Raw genomic sequence first — 23436 nt, 5'->3', positions numbered from 1 at the left:
TGCCCTCAATAATCCCTCGGCACCGCTGGGCACTTCAGCTAGTAAACAATAAATTACATGAAATAACTATTTTAAACAATAATTTAAATTTTTGAAAAATATAATTTTATATCCTAACGGGGCGAAAAATAAACTTACCTTGCTTTTAAGTATTTAAAAATAATAGACCTGTGCAAAAAATGTTTTAATTTTCATTAATTCACCACTTACCTTGTAAAAAGCAGGCCTTATGCCTGCTTTTCACATTTCTAACTTCTGCAGGCTTACTTTCCCGGAGAAACCTGTAAAAAAAGCGTAAGTTTGATGCGCACGCGCAGCCTCTCCCATGCATGCGTTCGACCTCTGAACCTCTTTGTTCAGGGGAACGGAAGTGCCGGTTTCCCGCGCATGCGCAGTGCATACAGGAAACCGGCACTTCCATCGGGCCTACGGGTGAGTACCCCGTGCGTACTCACCCGTAGGGACCCGAATTTCTGGGCCAAATTGTTTATTGCGAGGGGAATTGAATACAAAAGTAGGGAGGTTATGCTACAGTTATACAGGGCATTGGTGAGACCACATCTGGAGTACTGTGTACAGTATTGGTCTCCTTATTTAAGGAAGGATGTAAATGCATTGGAAGCAGTTCAGAGAAGGTTTACTAGACTAATACCTGGAATGGGCGGGTCGTCTTATGAGGAAAGGTTGGACAGGCTAGGCTTGTATCCGCTGGAGTTTAGAAGAATAAGAGGTGACCTGATTGAAACATATAAGATCCTGAGGGGTCTGGACAGGGTGGATGTGGAGAGGATGTTTCCTCTTGTGGGAGAATCTAGAACTAGGGGTCACTGTTTAAAAATAAGGGGTCGCCCATTTAAGGCAGAGATGAGGAGAAATTTTTTCTCACAGAGGGTCGTGAGTCTTTGGAACTCTGTTCCTCAGAGGGCGGTGGAAGCAGAGTCTTTGAATATTTTTAAGGCAGAGGTAGATCGATTCTTGATAAGCAAGGGGGTGAAAGGTTATCGGGGGTAGGCGGGAATGTGGAGTAATCAGATCAGCCATGATCTTATTGAATGGCGGAGCAGGCTCGAGTGGCCGACTCCTGCTCCTAATTCGTATGTTCATATGTTCTCTCTCCACAGATTCTGCCTGACCTGCTGAGTATTTCCAGCATTTTCTGTTTTTATTTCAGATTTCCAGCATCCACAGTATTTTGCTTTTGTATTCTGTTTCCTTTTTAGAGCCAGATGCCTTCTCTGTAAAGCAATTACAATAATTCCTCTGTTCATTTGCTACTCTCAGACCTACAGCTGCAGGAGCCTCTCTCAGTGATGCTACAATAAAATGGTGCATCTTGTTCTTTATCCTTTCAGTTCAGAGAGAACATATCATAATTGTCTCAAATTTACTGCCAATCATCTCCTTTTACTGCCTCTGTTGGTCTGACTCTGATTGCAATCTACTGTCACAACAGAAGAACAGACAGAGGCAACAATAAATGAAGAATTTCACTTCTATGAGGATTAATTGATCTTAAAAATCAATTCCCTTTTACCTTCTTAGATGATTTTCCAACAGCTTAGGAATTAGAGTCAAAAATAAATACATTATTTATTTTAATTAAAACTGAAACACTTGCACATAAATGACTATAAAATTCACAAATGGGTTTGCCATGGTTTTCTGCAGAACAGGAGGGGAGTGGCCTCTACTCAATGTTCGACCCTCAAAATTCATACTTTGAAGCTCTAAAGAACAACAAAAAGTCATGTTATGTTCACTGTGGTGCTCGCACTGAGAGTGTGAACTCCTTTTACTCTGATAAAGGCCCAGCTATAGAGAGTCGCCTCATATGGAGCATAAACACCGGCATGGACCAGTAGGGCTGAATGGCCTGTTTCTGTGCTGTAAACTCTATGAATGGTACAGCTGCTTTCTCAGATACATTACTTGGAATAGCTAGTTGAAAAAAATTAATTTTATAGAAAGTAATTAAGTTAATTACACATTTCAAAAACTCCTTTGCTGTTATGAACATCTGTTCTGTTGTAGTTTCTGCTGTTATGTAAGTGATTATTGAATCACCCGGTCGGTCCCTGGAAGCTTTTGCTGGTATAAACATTCATAACTCATGTGTGTCTGTAGTCAGTGGAATGTTTGGAATTAGATATGCTGTTACATACTCAAGTCCACTTTGTAAGCCTATGGAAAATGTAGGTTTACACTGGTTGCTTAACTTAAACTGTGAGCGCAGAACTAAAGGATATGAGTATAAAATGGCCACGCCTCCAGTCAGATAAAAGATAAAAAGAAATTTCATCCCTAGACTAGAGGATTTGTGTAAAATGTTCCCATCAAAAACAATTACTGTTCTACAAAGTTAGAAAGAAACAAACTTGCATTTAATATCTTTCACATTCTCAGGAAGTCTTAAAAAGCCTCACAGCCAATAATGACTTTTGAAGTGAAGGCACTGTTGTTTGCAAACAAACATGGCAGCCAATTTGTGCACAGCAAGGTCCCACAGAGCAAGTGAGATAAACAATCAGTTCATCTCTTTTGGTGACGTTTGGTTGAGAAAGAAGTGTTGTAAAACTCACTCCTCTTTTGCAAACACTGCCATGGGAACTTTAATGTCCGCCTGAACAGGCAGACAGGAGCTCAGTTTAACATCTTGGGCGTGACCTTTGGTGCAGAGCATAAGATAAATATTTGAATATATTCTAGACATGTAACAGGAATTTTACTCACTGAATTACCTTCAAAATTCAGGGAGAGAGCTCACAGTTTTCCCTTCTTGGACATGTTACCACTAGTATTCTTCATCTTCAAACAATTTAATAAGTTGGGAAAAGTCTTTTCAATTTTGAGAGAAAGTTTTGAATGTAGTTCAGACAGAAAGGATAGTGATTGACGCTTTTTTACTGAGGTAGCAACAGACGCTACCTAGAAACTGGTTTGCACCAGCCTGTTGGCCTGAAATGTTATCTGTCAGCTTCGATGAGCAGATGGGATTGTTTGGGGGAAAATCAGGTTCCAAAAAATGATGGGTTTTGGTTTAGCCAAAGTATGATAGTGCTGTAAATGTATTGTCACTGCCTCTCAGTACATGCTTGTTAATACATAGGAGAGTATGAAACAGCAATGTCTGATTACTGTGTGCAAGTCTGCAGTCTCATGTTAGAGCACAAATAATGAGTCAGTAACTGAACAAAAATACTCAATTGGAGCAATTAAGCAATTTCTCTGGGCCTTTCATTAATTGTTAGACTCTGGTTGGATGGAGTTCAGTAACATACCTTATGAAAGATGGATTGTGACACTGAAGTACTGGCATCAATAATTATTGTTGCAATTTTGTCATCTCGAATTTCCTTCAGAAGTGGCGTTGAATCCTGACTTCGATCCAACATTCGGACCGACAAAGTGTCCTTGGAAATGAGAAATTGGCGCAATAGCTTCTCCAAATTCAAAAGGCCTGCAGCAAAATTAGGGAGTGAGATGTTTCCCAGAACAAATCAATATGCACAGCCACATCTAAAATGTATCAGAATGAATTATCTTTCTGGGCTCCTCGGCAGGGAGTTTTACCTGTAAGGCTTCAGTTAAAAAAAATAAAACCCTAACATCATAATTGGTCAAGCTTTTGATGAAAAATGTTGGAAAATACAAATGCCTGATTGCCAGAGAGATGAATTAAAATGTCAGAGAAGAGCATATCAAGACGAAGGAAAGGAAAGTCTTGCACTCTTGTGCAATTGTATAAGTCATCAGCCTTCTCTCTCCATACCAAACATGTCGCTATCTGTTGTTTAGTCATGTTGAATCTGCTCATTTCCTTTCTAAATGCTTTAATTTTGTCCTTTTCACTGACATGCACATGAGAGAAACAGTGGAACTGACACACGCAGAGTTCCCATGCAAAGACACGCACGAAGGCCCTAACATTGACACATGCATCAGAGAGCATTTAACATTGACACATGCATGAGGGCACCAACATTGAAACTTGCATCAGAAAGGTAGCATGCAAGGTAAAAGCAGAAATTGAAAAAAAAGAGAATTTGCACATTGTCCAACAATCAAGTACCACAAATGTGGCATGAAAGAAATCCAACTGTACTTCAATAAACCAAACAATTCAGCTCAATCTTACAATTATGTGGATAAGATGAGGTAATACAGCATGAATAATAAGAAAAAATAGGAATGCAAGTATTTACTCAACAGAAAGACAATATAGGGCGTAGATGAACATAGACATAGGGCTTCAGCTTTTTCAGGTGCTACAGTCCATCGACATGTTGATTGATTCAAACTATCTAACACGAACAGTGGGACCAAAATGAAGGAAGGAAGTTTCAGGTACACACACTGGGAGCAATTTACAACCGCTGGCCACTCATTTTTCAATTGAAAAATGGGTGGCTGGCAGCTGATAATCGGAGGATAGGCTTCTGTCCCGCCCCATTGACACCCAAGACCTGCCCTGTTCCACAAAAATACTATGGCCACATTGACCCCACTCTGGGATTGGCTCCCCTCCCCAGGCCTGGATCAGTGGGTGCCAGTCGATTTCCCGCCCTCCCACATCTGGCCAGCTGCAGTGTGGCGATCGTTTGACACCTGCACCTTGCTGGTACCATTCGGTTCGGTTCCCCCAATGCCGGCTTCAGTCCGCTGACCCTGATCCATTTCCCCAGAACTATCCTTCCATCCTCAAGCTAACTTTAAAACAATAACAGAAAATGCTGGAAATATACAACAGGTCTGTCAGGATCTGTAAAGAGAAAAGGCAGGTTACTGTTTCAGGTGGAGACCCAAGATTAACCTGTCTTTTCTCTTTACCGATGTTGTATATTTCCAGCATTTTTGTTTTTTGATGTCCATTATTTGTTTACTTTGCAATCTGGTTTCTTCCGAATCCTTCGGCCAACACAGAGGCATCTCAAGATCTCAGATTTTGCTGGAAATATCTTCTCACATTTATATCACTCTATAAATGCCACTGACTAACTAGAAGACACAGGATGTGTAAACACTGTTATACAAGGTGTAATAACCAGAGCGACTGCAGCTGTTTTATGCTGGATCCTCTAGACCAAAAAATAGTAAGGTCAGGCCTTTGATTAGGGGTCTGGTGAAAGGGCAGTGTTGGAGCTGAGCACTTAGGTCATGACCTTCATCCCATGACGCATCCCCAGGTGGGAACCTGTCAAATCTGAAGTGCCAGAGACTGGCAAAGAAACACAAGTTTGTGCTCCCAGGAAAGAGATATAGACAGATTAGGGGAATAGACAGAGAAGCGGCAGATATAATTCATTGTGGATAAGCATGAGGTAATACACCATGGGACAGGATTTTAACTTGAAGGTTGGTGGGGAGCAGGGCGGCGGGTGGGGAGGGGGGTGGTGGGTGGGGTGGGGGCGCAGTGGTGCTGGATTGCGGTCGGGAAACCCGGGAGCTCGGGTTTCCCTCAGGCCCAGCGAATTTAACGGCAGGGCTTTCTTTCCCCCCCACAGCCCGATTGAGAGGCTGACTGGCTGTCGGGCGGGTAGGCCTGCAGCCAGGGAGCAGAGGCGAGGGAAGGAATCAGAGGCTGGGATTGGGGGGAGTGGTCAGGAGGCTGGGATCAAGGGGTGTCGGAAGGCCAGGATCGAAGGGGGTCGGAGATCAGGTGGGTGGTGGAGGGGGCGTGGGGGGCAGTGGTGCTGGTGTTGGAAGGCCATAATTCTGTGGAAGAAACAAGTGAGGGGAAAGCAAAACCAAGCTGATCTTAAAGAGGAGATTCAGGAGTTTACTGCTGGGAAGTGGTTCAGGTTCAAAGTCTCTGTGATGATGTGATCCAATGACCATCAGGAATCAAGGCAGATTCATCTCTCTCTCTAATACCGGGTTACACTTCAATAGGCTCATGAGGGTTATTGTGTCTTTTTACCACAAACACTTTGTCCAGAGCTTGTTGCCATGTATGTGAGCTCTCCAAATACCACAAACATTCTCTTGAAGAAGGGTTCGGTGCTGCCTTTCGTGCAGAGCTTGACGGCGGTCTGCATCATGCACATGATCACTCCAGCAGTGGGGTCGGAAGGCCTGGATTGGAGTGGATCGGCACAAACTACTGTGCAAAACAGGCGGGACATTGGTGTCAGGAGATGCAAACTATTTTCGGGTTGTGGCTTTATTTGAATGCTGCCAGTGAGCTGCATTGCACCAAGTGCGATCCAATGGCAGATCCCTGGATCTGGGAGGGCACAAAATGGGCCAACTGACAGGTCAGGCCTGGGGAGGCCGGGGGGGTGGGCAGGGGGGAGGGGATAGGGGGGTGTCGAGCACGGAGGTTGTTGGACATGGACCGGACCTACGGCTCCTCCTGGATCCATAAACCAGCAGTGGTTCCTTTCATATCCCACAATGTGCAACTGTGAGCTGCTCGCCATCAGAAACAAGCAGGCAGTAGCTTAGCTTTTCCAGGCCTGTTTGCAAACAGCATCAGGAGGGCACCCACCCCATCAATGGACTGCCCCCCCCCCCGCCCGGCCCCCTGTCACCGTTCTTCAGGTGAGAAGTCGGTTGAAAACCAACCAAATTGGCCGAGGAGCCTCGTTCTATTCTGTGAACTGGTCTGATGGTCTGATTTTTTCCAATGTTCAGATAACCAGCTAGTTTGCATATTCTGCAACTTATTCCAAGTGGTGGTGGATAGATATCCTAGATCTCAGCTTTGCATCTTCTGAGTGAAATGAGGATAAAATTCGAGGTCAGTGAGCAATACCCTAATAGTACAAATAAACCACAAACAGTGAGCTCCTTAACACCAACACACATTCCAAAATGATTAATACTCAGAACAGCGCTCAAAGGACCGAGAGTCCACCTACTCTAATTAAACACTCTACAGTTCAGTTTGAAAATCCCTGGGGCAAGCTTTAGCCCTGTTGTTCATGTAATTACAATGCCTGAAATTAATTCTAAACGAATTTCACTTTTTGTGAAGGGTGCAGACAGTCACTCACAAGGGTAGAAATGTGAGTGAATGATAATCTTTCTGCGATCTTACACAAGGATAGATTTGGGATATGGTGCAGTGAGGGAGTGTTAATTTATTCAGTCACTGACCGGTTAGGCAAACATGATTAGCTACTGAGGGGTTACAATGCAGTGAGAGGGTCAACTTGTCATTTCCTCTGCTCTCCCAAACCTCTAAAGCAGCCCCTCACACTTGTCTCTTCAAAGCAATGATCAGCTGCCTGCCTTTCCCCTCTCCTCGCTGTTCCATTGTTACACTGGTATTCATGAGCAACACACAGCGAGACACCAGTGACTTGCCCCTGACCAATCTACTTTTACACCTTCAATGACTGATCTCATTTCTGACTGCACGTCAGCAAGTGAACTAAAATTTAGCAGAAATTTCCTTCAAACATTGGGTAGAAGAAGTTGTTTTAAAGAGGGATCTTTCACCCGGGTGTTAGAGTGTTTGAGATAGCTAAGATTCTTATTTTCACATGCAGTGATTGCCTTTGCTGTTCTTACATTCAGCTTTGGCACAGATCAGACATGCCATGGTCCTGTTGAAGAAGTTTAAGACGCTGGCAATAGCCAAGCTGATGTCCGTGTTACTTGGGTGCAGATTTAATGCAGTGGTGCTGGATTGCGGTCGGGAAACCCGGGAGCTCGGGTTTCCCTCAGGCCCAGCGAATTTAACGGCAGGGCTTTCTTTCCCCCCCACAGCCCGATTGAGAGGCTGACTGGCTGTCGGGCGGGTAGGCCTGCAGCCAGGGAGCAGAGGCGAGGGAAGGAATCAGAGGCTGGGATTGGGGGGAGTGGTCAGGAGGCTGGGATCAAGGGGTGTCGGAAGGCCAGGATCGAAGGGGGTCGGAGATCAGGTGGGTGGTGGAGGGGGCGTGGGGGGCAGTGGTGCTGGTGTTGGAAGGCCATAATTCTGTGGAAGAAACAAGTGAGGGGAAAGCAAAACCAAGCTGATCTTAAAGAGGAGATTCAGGAGTTTACTGCTGGGAAGTGGTTCAGGTTCAAAGTCTCTGTGATGATGTGATCCAATGACCATCAGGAATCAAGGCAGATTCATCTCTCTCTCTAATACCGGGTTACACTTCAATAGGCTCATGAGGGTTATTGTGTCTTTTTACCACAAACACTTTGTCCAGAGCTTGTTGCCATGTATGTGAGCTCTCCAAATACCACAAACATTCTCTTGAAGAAGGGTTCGGTGCTGCCTTTCGTGCAGAGCTTGACGGCGGTCTGCATCATGCACATGATCACTCCAGCAGTGGGGTCGGAAGGCCTGGATTGGAGTGGATCGGCACAAACTACTGTGCAAAACAGGCGGGACATTGGTGTCAGGAGATGCAAACTATTTTCGGGTTGTGGCTTTATTTGAATGCTGCCAGTGAGCTGCATTGCACCAAGTGCGATCCAATGGCAGATCCCTGGATCTGGGAGGGCACAAAATGGGCCAACTGACAGGTCAGGCCTGGGGAGGCCGGGGGGGTGGGCAGGGGGGAGGGGATAGGGGGGTGTCGAGCACGGAGGTTGTTGGACATGGACCGGACCTACGGCTCCTCCTGGATCCATAAACCAGCAGTGGTTCCTTTCATATCCCACAATGTGCAACTGTGAGCTGCTCGCCATCAGAAACAAGCAGGCAGTAGCTTAGCTTTTCCAGGCCTGTTTGCAAACAGCATCAGGAGGGCACCCACCCCATCAATGGACTGCCCCCCCCCCGCCCGGCCCCCTGTCACCGTTCTTCAGGTGAGAAGTCGGTTGAAAACCAACCAAATTGGCCGAGGAGCCTCGTTCTATTCTGTGAACTGGTCTGATGGTCTGATTTTTTCCAATGTTCAGATAACCAGCTAGTTTGCATATTCTGCAACTTATTCCAAGTGGTGGTGGATAGATATCCTAGATCTCAGCTTTGCATCTTCTGAGTGAAATGAGGATAAAATTCGAGGTCAGTGAGCAATACCCTAATAGTACAAATAAACCACAAACAGTGAGCTCCTTAACACCAACACATATTCCAAAATGATTAATACTCAGAACAGCGCTCAAAGGACCGAGAGTCCACCTACTCTAATTAAACACTCTACAGTTCAGTTTGAAAATCCCTGGGGCAAGCTTTAGCCCTGTTGTTCATGTAATTACAATGCCTGAAATTAATTCTAAACGAATTTCACTTTTTGTGAAGGGTGCAGACAGTCACTCACAAGGGTAGAAATGTGAGTGAATGATAATCTTTCTGCGATCTTACACAAGGATAGATTTGGGATATGGTGCAGTGAGGGAGTGTTAATTTATTCAGTCACTGACCGGTTAGGCAAACATGATTAGCTACTGAGGGGTTACAATGCAGTGAGAGGGTCAACTTGTCATTTCCTCTGCTCTCCCAAACCTCTAAAGCAGCCCCTCACACTTGTCTCTTCAAAGCAATGATCAGCTGCCTGCCTTTCCCCTCTCCTCGCTGTTCCATTGTTACACTGGTATTCATGAGCAACACACAGCGAGACACCAGTGACTTGCCCCTGACCAATCTACTTTTACACCTTCAATGACTGATCTCATTTCTGACTGCACGTCAGCAAGTGAACTAAAATTTAGCAGAAATTTCCTTCAAACATTGGGTAGAAGAAGTTGTTTTAAAGAGGGATCTTTCACCCGGGTGTTAGAGTGTTTGAGATAGCTAAGATTCTTATTTTCACATGCAGTGATTGCCTTTGCTGTTCTTACATTCAGCTTTGGCACAGATCAGACATGCCATGGTCCTGTTGAAGAAGTTTAAGACGCTGGCAATAGCCAAGCTGATGTCCGTGTTACTTGGGTGCAGATTTAATGCTGTGAACCTCAAATACTGCAATTTAGGAATTTCTTCAGCGGCTACTTTCACATGAGGGACCTGCATCAAAGAAGAGAGAAGCCGGTCAGAGTGATGAACAAATTACATTAAACAGCTAATTGGTCACCTATAGAACACTGTAGTATTCAGTTTCCTCTCTTATGTTGGACACACCCAAATCATTTAATTCCCACCAGTGGGTACTCCCTTCAGGTGAGTAGAATGTTCCCTTTATCCAATTGATTTTAATGCATACTGGTTAACAGAGCCAATGGCCTGTAATTTGCGGTCAGGAGCAAAGCAAAGGTGTTCGCCGCCGGCCCCGAAGAAAGCTGCCCACAGAGATGGCGAGAAGTTTGGCTTTTTCGACGTTCAATTGAGATCAGTGTAGTTTAGTGGAAATTTCATAGCGTGATCTGCTGTGACGTCAACAAGTAGCTAATTAGAATGCAGAATTCTCAAAGACAGTGAACCAGGAAGTGAAGAAGCTCCTTTTATTCTGACTTTTTAAAAATGTCATATGGAGCAAAACAAAGATTGAGTCTCTCACATGAAATAATTATGAACAGACTTTTAAAAAATATAGGCTGGAATTTCCCCCTAAAAACACGGGTGGGTTTGGAGCGTGGGGGCAGTTAAATTGTTAAAAATGGGATTCCCGACCTGATCCCGCCTCCAACCCACCCACTTCCAGTTTTAACGGGGGGGGGGGGGTGGTGGCGGGGGGGGGTGGTGACGGGTGACCAACCCGCTCCCAGGAAGCAGTACCTCAATTTAAATATTGTAATGATGCTGGTAGCCTCTTTTTTCACCTCCACTTTGTGTTTAACTGCCTGTGGACGGGTTTCACACAGTTCGTGAAACCCGACAGTTAAACTGAGGCGAGGACTGGTGCATCCAGGAGGTAAGCGGCTTTATAACTACCTCCTGGATTCAGGGCCCCTACCTAACCCATCCTCCGCGTTCAGAGACCCCACTATGAGTCCTCCGATCACCTTCCCAGGCCACCACCGCCCACCCCATCAATGATGCTGAGACTGGCCACAATCCTCCGGTGGCCAGCCCTGATCCTCTCTCCCCCCCCACCGCCACCCCCGCCTGCCCCCCGTCAACCCTCCGCGGCCCTGACCCCCCCCCGTCAATCCCCGACTTAGCCCATGCCGATCCTCCAAACCCTTCCCGATCCCCGATCCCCTGCTGATCCTCCAACCCCCTCTGGATCCCAGACCATGCCGACCCCGCAAATCGAATTTTCTGTGCTGCCTGCGTTACTTTGAACGGGTGGGGGTTGATCGCGCATTGCAATCCTTGTGCCAGTTTTTGGGGACAATCGAAATTTTAACCCTTTAAATGAGCTAAGCAGCAGAGAAGCTAGATCAGTTTTCAAGTTGTGGCATATTTCCCAGCGTAAGAAGTGAGCTTTTTTACGACTATGGAGGCAATTCTAACTGCACGTCTGTCATTAAACAACCTTGGTCAACAAGGGAAGTGAGAGATAGTATATAACTAAAAGAAAAGGCTTATACGAAGGCAGTAGTGATCCTGCGGACTGGGAGTGATATGAAGAACAGCAAAGGGATGCAAAGAAAGTGATTAGAGCTGCAAAAAGGGAATACGACAAAAGCTTGCAAAGGGTATCAAGGACAATACTAAAGGTTTTTACAAGTATATTAAGAGAAAGAGAGTGGCTAAGAGTAATGTGGGCCCCTTAATGACAGGCACAGGTGATATTGTAATTGGAAATCGGAAAATGGCAGACTTACTAAATACCTACTTTGTATGGGTCTTCACGGTAGAGGATGAGGATAAAGTACCAGAGATACAAGGAAAGTTAAATATAAATCAATGGAAGGAACTAACTAGATTCAATATAAGTTAAAAGGATTGTAATGGAGACACTAATGAGATTAAAGATTGACAAATTCCCAGGACCTGATGGTTTGCACTCCGGGATATTAAATAAAGTCGGTAAACAATCCCTCCTCAGTCTCTCGACCTGTATGCAGTCTTTAACATGGTTGACCACACCATCCTCTTACAACGCCTCTCCACCGTGGTTCAGCTGGGTGGCACTGCACGCGCCTAGTTCCATTCTTATCTATCCAGTCGCAGCCTGAGAATGCCTGCAATGGCTCCTCTTCCCGCTCCTGCACCATTACCTATGGTGTCCCCCAAGGATCTATCCTTACCCCCAGCTCCTATTTCTCATCTACATGCTGCCCCTCAGTGATATCATCCGAAAACACAATGTCAGGTTCCACATGTACGCTGACGACACCCAGCTCTACCTCACCACCACCTCTGTCAACCCCTACACTGCCTCTGATTTGTCATGCTGCTTTTCTGATATCCAATATTGGATGAGCAGAAATTTCCTCCAATTAAATATTGGGAAGACCGAAGCCATTGGGCTGAATTTTCCGTGGTGATAGCGGGTGTGATCGGTGGCGGGTCAGGTGGGAAAGTTGTTCTTTTTGACAGCGGGTCGGGAACCTGCTGTCATCTTGCTCCCACGTGCCTTTCCCACAGGCGCGTCTGTCATTGTGGAGCCAACCCGACCTGCAGCGACTGGGGACCCAATTGAAATCATTATGAGGTACTTTACAGGCACTTAAGAGCCTTTTCCCCCATACTTTTTAATTTTTCCTGCATGGCCACAGGATTCACACAGCTCGGGAAACACATCTGTCAACCTGAGGCGGGAGTTCCGTGGCCATTGCTCCAGCTGATTAGATGACAGCATGGAAAACAAACCCAAATAAAAACTTGTAGATTACATCAGCTAACAGATTGATGGAGATTCTGTTCTACTTGAAAAGCTACTGGTAAATGTTAATTCAGAAATTCCTGAAAGGGTGTAAGTGCTGAAAGCTCCCATCCTACCCTGGATGGTGAGGGAAATACATTTTTCACTGGCCATTCTTGGCTGTTGCCTTCCAACTGACCAGTAATTGCAGTGAATTGGTCTGCAGTATAAAAAATGACATTAACCATTTAAATACATTTTTGTGTCATTTCTGGTCAGGTTTTTTTCACAGTATACTGTGATTGTCCAGTTACACATTAAATCAAGTCATCAACCGCAACAATTTCATTCTCATCACTTACTCCACTGGTTCAATTTGCTTTCAGTCCCTGAATATAACTAATTACATTTTTCAGTCTGAGATTTTAGGGTGAATTTCTGCAGAGGTTCTCTCACTTGTCCATTGTTAACTTCAATGGAAGAGCTGCAGAAATCCCAGAAACACATTGTAAGCACCACTTGCACTGTTTGTCAGGGATTCTGCAGCGCTTTCGCTGAACTTGCATAAGATTGTAAATCCACCCCTTTACAACTACATTTAAAATCTGCTTAATTTTATGTATTACTTATACATGCACCTTTTATTTGTACCAGTTACTGATACAAAAGTCTATAGATTTGTGACTAAAGCACCAATAACTTCCCAATTAATGTACTTTTTAAATTATGTTCTTGATTGTATTTGTAGATGGAGTCATATTAGTTAATGATAATATTATTTAAATATTTTTTTGTCACTCATATATAACTTTTATTATATTATTGTGCAGTAAGAATTCAACACCCACTATGTTAGATTAAACTTAAAATTTAATGTGGCCATGGTCCCTTTAAGGATCTCGGCTGAAAACGCGTCATGAATGACGTCACCAGACCCGCTCCATCTAATTGGGCCGGGTAACGCGCTGGGCGGGCTTAATAGGCCCCATTAAGGTAAGTTCATTTTCTACAGCGGAATGAAGCCAGCAGTGGGGTCGCGATCTGCCACGGGCACCGCCCGCACCAGACTAGCCAAGATAAGGAAAACTCCGGCCATTGTCTTTGGTCCCCACCATAAACTCCATTACCCAGTTACCGACTTCATCCCTCTCCCTGGCCACTGTTAAAGGCAGACCGTTCGCAACCTTGGCATCCTATGAGCTGAGCTTCCGAGCCCATCACCTCTCCATCACCAAGACTGCCTACTTCCACATCTGTAATATCGCCCATCTCCGCCCCTGCCTCAGCTCAACAGCTGCGGAAACCCTCATCCATGCCTTTGTTACCTCTAGACTCGACTATTCCAACGCTCACCTGGCTGCCCTCCCACCTTCCTTAAACTTGAGCTCATCCAAACTGCTTCCCATATCCTAACTTGCACCAAATCTCGTTCACCCATCACCCCTGTGCTCGCTGACCTACATTGGCTCCCAGTCCACTAACGTCTCAATTTTAAAATTTTCATCCTTGTGTTCAAATCCCTCCATGGCCTCACCCCTCCCTATCTCTGTAATCTCCTCCAGCCCTACAACCCCCCGAGATAGCTGCGCTCCTCCAATTCTGGCCTCTTGCACAACCGCTCAACCATTGGTGGCTGTGCCTTCAGCTGCCTGGGTCCCAAGCTCTGGAATTCCCTCCCTAATCTCTCTGCCTCTCTACTTCTCTCTCCTCCTTTAAGTCACTCCTTAAAACCTACCTCTTTGACCAAGCTTTAGCGTATCTGTCCTTGTCTGGCTCCTGACAAAGTTTGTCTGATTATGCTCTTGTGAAGCGCCTTGGGACATTTTTACTATGTTAAAGGCATTATATAAATGCAAGTTGTTGTTGTTGAGATAGATAGATTTTTGTTGGGTCAGGGATATGGAGCAAAGGCGGTTAAATGGAATTGAGGAACAGATCAGCCATGATCTGATTGAATGGCAGAGCAGGCTGAATGGCCTCCTCCTGTTGTGTTCCTATGAGCAGTTGTATTGGATATCACCTGTTTATTATAAATATCAATGTTACCTCTTTCTCGCCGCAGATGTGGCTGATAATAGAGGCTGATGCTGGACTTGAAGAAGGGCCCAGGATTGCCACAACCCCCTTTGGGAGAATCTGACAAGCTGCAGAAAAGAGAGATTTCAGTTAAAAGTCAGTCACTCTGGTAGCACAGCCACTGGCTAACTGCTTACAGTTCCAGGACTGTCATCAGCTAAACACAGAATTCTGCACTCCCATCTCTTCAAAGGAATTTTAAATATATATATTCCAAAAGGAACAATATATTGCGACACTTTAAACTCAAGATATAATCACAATACAATATATGAACGTTTTCATTTCATGTTTGAAATTGATTAAAAAAAATAATTTCTTAAATTTTTATAAACTTTAAGATTAGTCTTCTCTTGCCTGGAAATTTCCTTTTCAGGACCACAACAAGACTTCCTCCATCAGGGAGGGCTGGAAGCAGAATGAAGGGAGAGTCATTTCACAGGAACTAGTGAATGCGCAACAGAGCACAAGTTCCCTGAGCAAAACCAAGGTTAAACCAAGGGGTAAAAGGGAAAACCTGCAGTGGCTGGAGTTATAAAGGAAGATGGTTGTGGTTTTTGGAGACCAATCATCGCAGCCCCAGGACATCGCTGCAGGTGTTCCTCGGAAATGTCCTAGGCCCAGCCACCTTCGACTGCTTCATCAATGATCTCTCCTCCATCATAAGGTCAGGGGTGTGGCTGTTTACTGATGGTTCTACAGCATTCAGCTCCATTCGCAACCCTTCCAACAATGAAGCAGCCCAAGCCACCCTACAGTAGGACCTAGGTAACAACCAGACTTGGGTTGACATGTGGCAGATAACATGGGGTGACATGTGGCAGATAACATGGGGTGACATGTGGATGATAAAATGTATGCCACATAAGTGCCGGTGTTTTTCCCAGCTGGTGTTATTAGGCTGGCCGGTGAATCCATTTCCCATCTTATAGGGTGGGGGAGGACAGGATGTATCCAAGTTCGTATTTACTGATGGTCTTGGGAGCCTTATATACCAGGCAGCTGATAAGATCAGGAATAGATTTATTAGTGAATTTTCTGTTGATTGAAGTGAGAGATGTCAATCTTCAGGAATTAAACATTCTTCCACTTTGTTGCACCCATTATCAGCATCACATCTGCCTACAGATGGCACCAGGAAAGGACAAGGTGATTAATCAAAATGGACCCTATCAAAATGTTGCCTATTAAGACAATAAATGGAATAAAAAGGGTAAAACAGCAAATCCTGGAAATCTGAAATAGAAACAGAAAATGTTGGAATTACACAGATTAGTCAGCATCAGTGATGGGAAGAGACATGTTATGACATTTTGGGGATGTACCCTACATCAGCAATTCTGATGAATTACAGATCTGAAATATCATAATCTGTCTTTTCTCTTTACAGATGCTGACAAGACTGCGATGTATTTTTTGCACTTTCTGCTCTTATTTTAATAATCAGGTAAGTAGGATCCATTTGTGTTAAGAGTCACATTGCAGCTAAATAAAGATAGAGTTTTCATTAATATCTTGACATTCGTTACTCATTGTATTCAAGGCTGAAAAAAGTCCAACACTAAGAACATAAGTGACAGAGTTAATGCTTTCAATGATTTTTTGATCTGCATTTTAGGGCATGGGAGCAAAGTATCCCTGTGTTATCAGCCTGTGAAGTAGCCCATTATTCTGGTCCCTTTTACAGTCCTGTACCACACCAACATACAATGCTGGACATTTTTATGATACTAACACATGTAAAGTTAGGAGTGTGATGGAATATTCTCCACTTGCCTGGATGAGTGCAGCTCCAACAACACTCAAGAAGCTCGACATCATCCAGGACAAAGCAGCTGACGTAATAAAACTCACTACACACTTGGTTTGAGCATAAAGCAAGGCTTTAATCAACTTGTTTCAGAACATGGAGGTCTAGTTGTACTTCACTAGTTCCTGTCTTACAAAATGTCCCTGGAAAGCTGGGCCCACACCCGAGTATTTATACTCCTTGGACGGCGCCACCAGCTGGCCGTCCAGCGTTATTTCATGAGTAGTTTCTTGATGATAACAACAGAAAATGCCTGCCTAAAAGACTGCGGCTATTCGTGGTCCGCCTAATCCGTTAAGAGGAAGTCGTCGGACTTCTAAATCTTTTAGGCAGGAAGAATGTTATAAATCTCATCATCATCAAGAAACTACTCATGAAATAACGCTGGACGGCCAGCTGGTGGCGCCGTCCAAGGAGTATAAATACTTGGGCGTGGGCCCAGCTTTCCAGGACATTTTGTAAGACAAGGAACTAGTGAAGTACAACTAGACCTCCATGTTCTGAAACAAGTTGATTAAATTGATGTAATAAAACTTACTACACACTTGGTTTGAGCATAAAGCAAGACTGTTGGAACCCGGAAGAATAGGCTTGTCATTAGGGGCTGTCATTATTCCCATTTGTCTCCAGATAATAGGTAGAGTGCTCCTGGCTGGACAAGCAGCAGGAAGCTTACCAGAGCTCTATGTTGGTAGGCTGCACGGTTTTAGTTGGTTAAGCTCCAGCAATAACCCTGGGCACACTAAGCCTGGCCTCTCGCCAATCTGCACCCTAACTATCAGGAGTTAGGTAAGTAGGATATCTCCCTTTGGGGAAAAGTGTTCACTCCATAGCGAGCAAACAGCAATTCTATCTGTTTGGATTTCTCAGTGGCTTGGTTTAGAGATGGATTCCATGCATGTCTCCCCCAGATGATCATTGGGGAAAAATTCGGTATTGCTTATTTTGGGGCACTAATATCAGCTGGCCGCATAATTTAGCCCTCGGCGCAAATTATCGCCGGCAACCTGGAAATTAATCTCCAGTGCCCCTAGAGGTGAACGGAGCCCTAAAGCACTCCACACTTCTGTTAGGACACTAATGTTGGGGAACAGGGTACCCACCACTGCCACTCCGCCATTGCACTTGCCACAGCCTGTAACCCAGCCAGCCCAGACTGCTGCCGCCCATGCAGAGTTGGTGCAGTCTGCAGCCGGGCCATCTGCAGTCTCTGGATCCAAGATTCAGCAGCCTTCCACCAGCCTTGCTGCAGCCACTGGGGCCACATTACCGAGGGGCAGTAGGGTTGGGAGGGGGGAAGTGCGAAAGGGAGGAAGATCATTCTGGAAGTGCGAATAACTAAAATTTTCCTAACATATGGGGTGACTGTTTGTACCAAAGTTGGATGTGTATGTAAATATATTGTTCACTCTGTTTAGACTTATTTCGATGTGGTAAGAACCAGTTTTGTTTGTTAATGAATTGTTGCGTTTGTTTGTTATTGGTTGTGCTTAATAAGACACAGTTGGTCAGAAAAATATATATTTTTATTGAATCGTTACAAATTTCCTCATGTTACTCATTGGAGCTTTGCTCGGTAATAGGGGCTGCAGGATAGCTGTAATGATATGTTTGTTGATCCCAAAAGCCATCTTCCCTGTCATTCATCAGAAGTGGTGTCTTATGAGGCATTCACGAATGGCCCTTGCAGAAGCAACATTGAACGCCTCCCTCCCACGGTGCTGTTGCTCATCCTCCTCTTCACCCTCCTCCTCCGCCTCCTCCTCCTCCTCTCCCTCCTCCTCCTTCTGAGGTGGTGCACCAATCCCTGGTGGCAATGGCTGGGTCCTCAGAATTACGAGGTTGTGAAGCATGCAGCACACAACAATGAAAACGGAGACTCGATCAGGGGAGTACTACAGGGCTCCTCCAGAGTGGTCAAGCTACTGGAACCGTTGCTTCAGCACGCCGATCGTAGGTTCAATGAGGTTCCTAGTGGTGCTACGGCTCTCATTGTATGCGAGCTCAGCAGGAGTGTTGGGGTTACGGAGCAGTGTCATCAGCCAGGTGAAAAGTGGATAACCGTTGTCACCGAGGAGCCAGCCATGAGGTTGATGCGGTGGTTGGAACAGGCCTGGGACACCAGTCTGGCACAGGATGAATGCATCATGGCTGCTGCCAGGATAGTGGGCATTGACAACGAAGATGCACTGTCTGTGATCGCAAACCAACTGGATGTTCAGTGAGTGGAAGCTTTTGCGGTTGCGGAAAACTTCTGCATTTTCATGAGGTGCCTGAAATGCCACGTGCATGCAGTCAATGGCGCCCTGAACCATGGGGAAGCCCGCTATCCTAGCAAAGCCACATGCGCATTCACGCTGTTTGTCTCAGGTCATGGGGAATGAGATGTACTCCCTTCTCTTATTGTAGAGAGCATTTGTGACCTTCCGGATGTAACAATGGACAGCGAACTGGGAGATGTTCACAATATCCCCTGTTGAAGCCTGGAAGGAGCCGCTGGTGTAGAAATTGTAACCCCACTATTTAAGAAGGGTGGTAGAGAGAAAACGGGGAATTATAGACCGGTAAGCCTGACATCGGTAGTGGGGAAAATGCTAGAGTGTGGTGGAGCCACTAAAGGACTCAGATCGTTTGTATATAATTTCCTTCAACAACATGTTAGCTACAGCCTGAGTCTATATCTTTATTTATACTGTTTACTTGTACAGAGCGTGATTACTTTAACAGTGCGGGTAAACGCGATGACGTCACGCTGTACATCACGTGATCCCCCACTGGCGGGAAGAATGTGATGATGTCATGACGTCAACCACGGGACCAGCCAGCAGTCCTCATGGAGCCTCCGGAACTGAATAGACCTACACTCGATGTTCTCCTGCAGTTACTTGTTTAAACCTGTTAGTTTCCATTAAACTTCATTTTGTTTGAGCGCCTGAGTGGACTTCAGTCTTTGGATAGGAACTAGACATTCCTACATTGGTGATCCCGACTTTTGCGAATGGTTTTCGCAGAAGATAATCAACATGGAAACAAACGCCGTTACCTTGAAGCTACCGCAGTTCTGGGAGCAACAACCAGCCGCGTGGTTCATCAAGGCTGAAGTCCAGTTCGCCATCAGGGACATCGATGCAGATCAGACCCATTATTATTACGTGGTCTCCGCCCTCGACAGCGCCACAGCCTCGCGGATCGTCAGCCTACTCGGTAGTCCGCCTACTGATCGCAGGTATGACACCTTAAAGGCGCGGTTGCTGCAGATCTTTGGGCTCACGAAGTCGGAGCGCGCCCGCCGGCTGCTCGCTATGCCCGGCCTCGGGGACTCCAAGCCGTCTGAGCTCATGAGCCAGATGCTCACGCTCCTTGGGTCCGAGCCGGAATGCTTCCTCTTCAGGGAGCTATTCCTCAGCCTACTCCCGGAGCAAGTTCAGGCTGCCCTAGCCAGGTCCGAAGTCACAGACTGCGCGGAGCTTGCTGCTGAAGCGGACAAGATTTTCGCGGTGACACAACAGCACTGCGCAGTCACGAGGCGCCCATCCCCCACAGACACTGCTCCAGCTCCTCAATCAGCGGGGTTGTGCTTTTACCACACCCGTTTTGGCGCAAAAGCAAGATGCTGCCGCTCTCCCTGCAGTTTTTCCCACAAAAAAAACCATCTGCAGCCACCCTGGCGAAAGAGGACCGGGTCTAACGAGCGCCCCGCGGCTGCAATGGCCATTGGAGGTTCAGGGAAGCTTCTCTTCATCACCAACTCCCTATCTGGTCGATGTTTCCTTTGCGACACCGGGGCGCAGAATAGCATCCTACCTGCGTCAAATCTCGATATACTAGCTGGGGGCCACAGCCCCGCCCTCGCGGCGGTTAATGGCGCGGCCGTTCGGACCTTCGGAAGGCGGCGGGTCCAGGTGTGTTTCGGCGGCCAGCGTTTCCACTGGGAATTCATCACGGCCAAAGTCACGCAGGCCATCCTTGGGGTGGATTTTTTGTGCGCCAACGGCCTCCTGGTCGATGTCAGGCACCGCCGGTTGATCAATGCGGCCACGTTCCACTCCATCCCGTGCCACCGCGGTAACGTTGTGCCGCGTACTGTCTTCTGTGCATTCCCACCTCCAGACGACTTCACTCGGCTCCTCGGAGAGTTCCCAGATCTGACCAGGCCCAGTTTCTCCTCCTCGGCTACTAAACATGGTGTAGAACATCACATCACCACCACCAGCCCCCCGGTTTACACACGGGCCCGACGACTCGAACCCGGCAAGCTCGCGGCTGCGAAAGCAGAGTTCGACATGATGGAGCGGCTGGGGATTATTCGCTGGTCGAATAGTCCCTGGTCTTCGCCTCTCCACATTGTTCCGAAACCCGGCGGTGGATGGCGGCCATGCGGCGACTACCGATGCCTGAATGACGCCACTACTCCTGATCGGTACCCGATCCCGCATACCCAAGATTTCTTGGCCCATTTGGCGGGAAATACCTTTTTTTCAAAAGTCGACCTCGTCTGTGGTTACCACCAGGCCCCCGTGCACCCGCAAGACGTCCCGAAGACCGCAGTCATCACCCCATTCGGCCTGTTCGAATTTCTGTGGGTGCCGTTTGGCTTGAAGAACGCTGCACAGGCTTTCCAGCGCTTGATGGACTCTGTGCTTCGGGACCTAAAATTCCTCTTCGTCTACCTCGACGACATCCTCATCGCCAGCCCTAGCAAAGAGGAGCACTTCTGCCATTTGCGCACCCTCTTCACATGCCTCAGTCAACACATTTTGATTATCAACCCGGCCAAGTGCCAGTTCAGTCTGCAGCGGATTGATTTCTTGGGCCACCGCATCACATCAGACGGCGCAATTCCCTTACAGATGAAGGTCGAGGCGGTTACATCTTTCCCGCGCCCGCAGACTGTCAAGGCCCTACAGTAGTTCCTCGGGATGGTCAATTTTTATCACCGGCTTGTCCCTAAGGCGGCTCTGCTTATGCAGCCCTTGTACGAGGCCCTCAAGGCCAAGTCCAGTAAGGAGCCGATCAGCTGGACGGCCGAGATGGACCGGGCGTTCGTCGACACCAAAGGCGCCTTGACCAACGCAGCCATGCTGGCGCACCCGCTTCCAGGTGCCACCATCACCCTTACCACCGACGCGTCGGACTACGCAATCGGCGCAGTGCAGGAACAGTGGGTGAATGGGACATGGCAACCGCTGGCGTTTTTCAGCCGTCAACTACGGCGAAACGAAAGAAAGTACAGCACTTTCGACCGGGAGTTGCTGGCCCTTTTTCTAGCCATCCGCCATTTCCGGTTCTTACTAGAGGGACGTCGTTCACGGCTTATGTGGACCACAAACCACTAACGTACGCTATGGCCAAGACCGCCAAACCGTGGTCAGCTCGGCAACAATGTCACCTGACGTTCATTTCAGAATTCACCACGGACATTCAGCATTTGTCCGGCAAAGACAACCTGGTGGCGGATTGCCTCTCCCGCGCGACTGTGCACGCAGTCCAACTCGGAATCGACTATGCCCTCATGGCTGCAGATCAAGCCTCGGACCCGGAGGTCCAAGTATACAGGACCAGACCCTCCAGCTTCCAAGCGGCCAACATCAAATTCCATGCCGCAGGCACCACGCTACTTTGCGATGTCTCCATGGGAGCTCCCCGCCCTATCGTTCCAGTCGCCTGGCGCCGAAAAGTGTTCGACGCCATACACGGGTTGTCACACCCTGGCATGAAGGCCTCGCAAAGGCTGATGTCGTCAAAATTTGTCTGGAGGGGTATGCACCTGGATGTCCGCGACTGGGCCAACACCTGCGTGGTCTGCCAAAAGGCCAAGGTACAGCGTCATGTAAAAGCTCCATTGGCCACTTTCGCTGTTCCGGAGCGTCAATTCGACCACGTGAATGTGGACCTCGTGGGGCCGCTTCCACCTTCTCAAGGTTTTACACACATCCTCACAATGGTAGACCGCAGCACTAGATGGCCAGAGGCAGTTCCTTTGGTTTCCACCACTTCGGCAGACGTGGCCAGAGCTTTCATCTCCTCTTGGGTTGCTCATTTCGGGGTACCGGTGGACATTTCTTCCGATCGTGGACCGCAGTTCTCCTCTGAGCTCTGGAACGCTGTGGCTCAGGGGCTCGGCACCAAACTACATCGCACCACCACCTATCATCCACAGGTGAACGGCCTGTGCGAGTGATTCTACAGGTCGCTCAAAGCCGCTCTGCGGGCCAGTCTTCATGGCGCAGGATGGGTGGACAGACTTCCCTGGGTCCTTTTGGGTCTTCGTACGGTGCCCAAAGAAGATTTACAATCGTCCTCGGCAGAACTCGTACATGGCCAGCCACTACGAGTACCAGGGGATTTCCTCCCGTCTCCAACAGAGCCATGGTCCACATCCCAGCAACTCGTCAGCCACCAGGAAGTGGCCAGATGTTTCGCTCCAGTGCCTACGTCGCATCACGGCTTACAGAGCTCCCATGTCCCAACTGAGCTGAAAAGCGCCGAGTACGTGTTTATCCGCCACGACGCTCACTGGGACCCGCTCAAGCCTCCTTACACTGGTCCCTTCCGCGTCATAGAGCCGGGAGACAAAACCTTTTCGGTCGATATCGGAGGTAAACCGGACCACATATCAGTTGACCGGCTGAAGCCGGCACACTTAGACCTGGACCGCACAGTCGAAATCGCTCAACCGCCAAAACGGGGCCGACTGCCCACAGTCGTTGTGCCAGATCCACCACAACCGCCCGCCAGCTCGACCACCGTCCATCAGCTTCCACTTCAGGGTTACAGAAGCTGCTCGGACAGGCTTGTCAGGCCTCCTCGCCGTCTCACTTTTGCTGTTAAAGACAATTCTGGGGGGCGCATGTGGCGGAGCCACTAAAGGACTCAGATCGTTTGTATATAATTCCCTTTAACAACATGTTAGCTACAGCCTGAGTCTGTATCTTTATTTCTACTGTTTACTTGTACAGAGCGTGATTACTT

At 47.1% G+C, this 23436-nt stretch overlaps 1 protein-coding gene across 1 annotated transcript in view; it reads right to left on the bottom strand.

Annotated features, from left to right (window-relative positions):
- The window catches only part of LOC147100180 (glutamate receptor ionotropic, kainate 4-like), a 336084-nt gene that overhangs the window by 177945 nt on the left and 134703 nt on the right, over window positions 1-23436 (bottom strand). The window contains exons 7-9 of the mRNA XM_085967594.1: window positions 14625-14722; window positions 9727-9892; window positions 3279-3457 (exon numbers count right to left, since the gene is read on the bottom strand). Coding sequence (XP_085823720.1) covers window positions 3279-3457; window positions 9727-9892; window positions 14625-14722 — 443 coding nt within the window. The remainder of the gene's footprint in view (window positions 1-3278; window positions 3458-9726; window positions 9893-14624; window positions 14723-23436) is intronic.

Source organism: Somniosus microcephalus, chromosome 26, assembly GCF_052327205.1.
Source record: "Somniosus microcephalus isolate GS21.2 chromosome 26, FLI_Smic_1.0, whole genome shotgun sequence".
In the NCBI taxonomy this organism is placed as follows: domain Eukaryota; kingdom Metazoa; phylum Chordata; class Chondrichthyes; order Squaliformes; family Somniosidae; genus Somniosus; species Somniosus microcephalus.
This window is presented reverse-complemented; position numbering and strand designations above follow the sequence as displayed.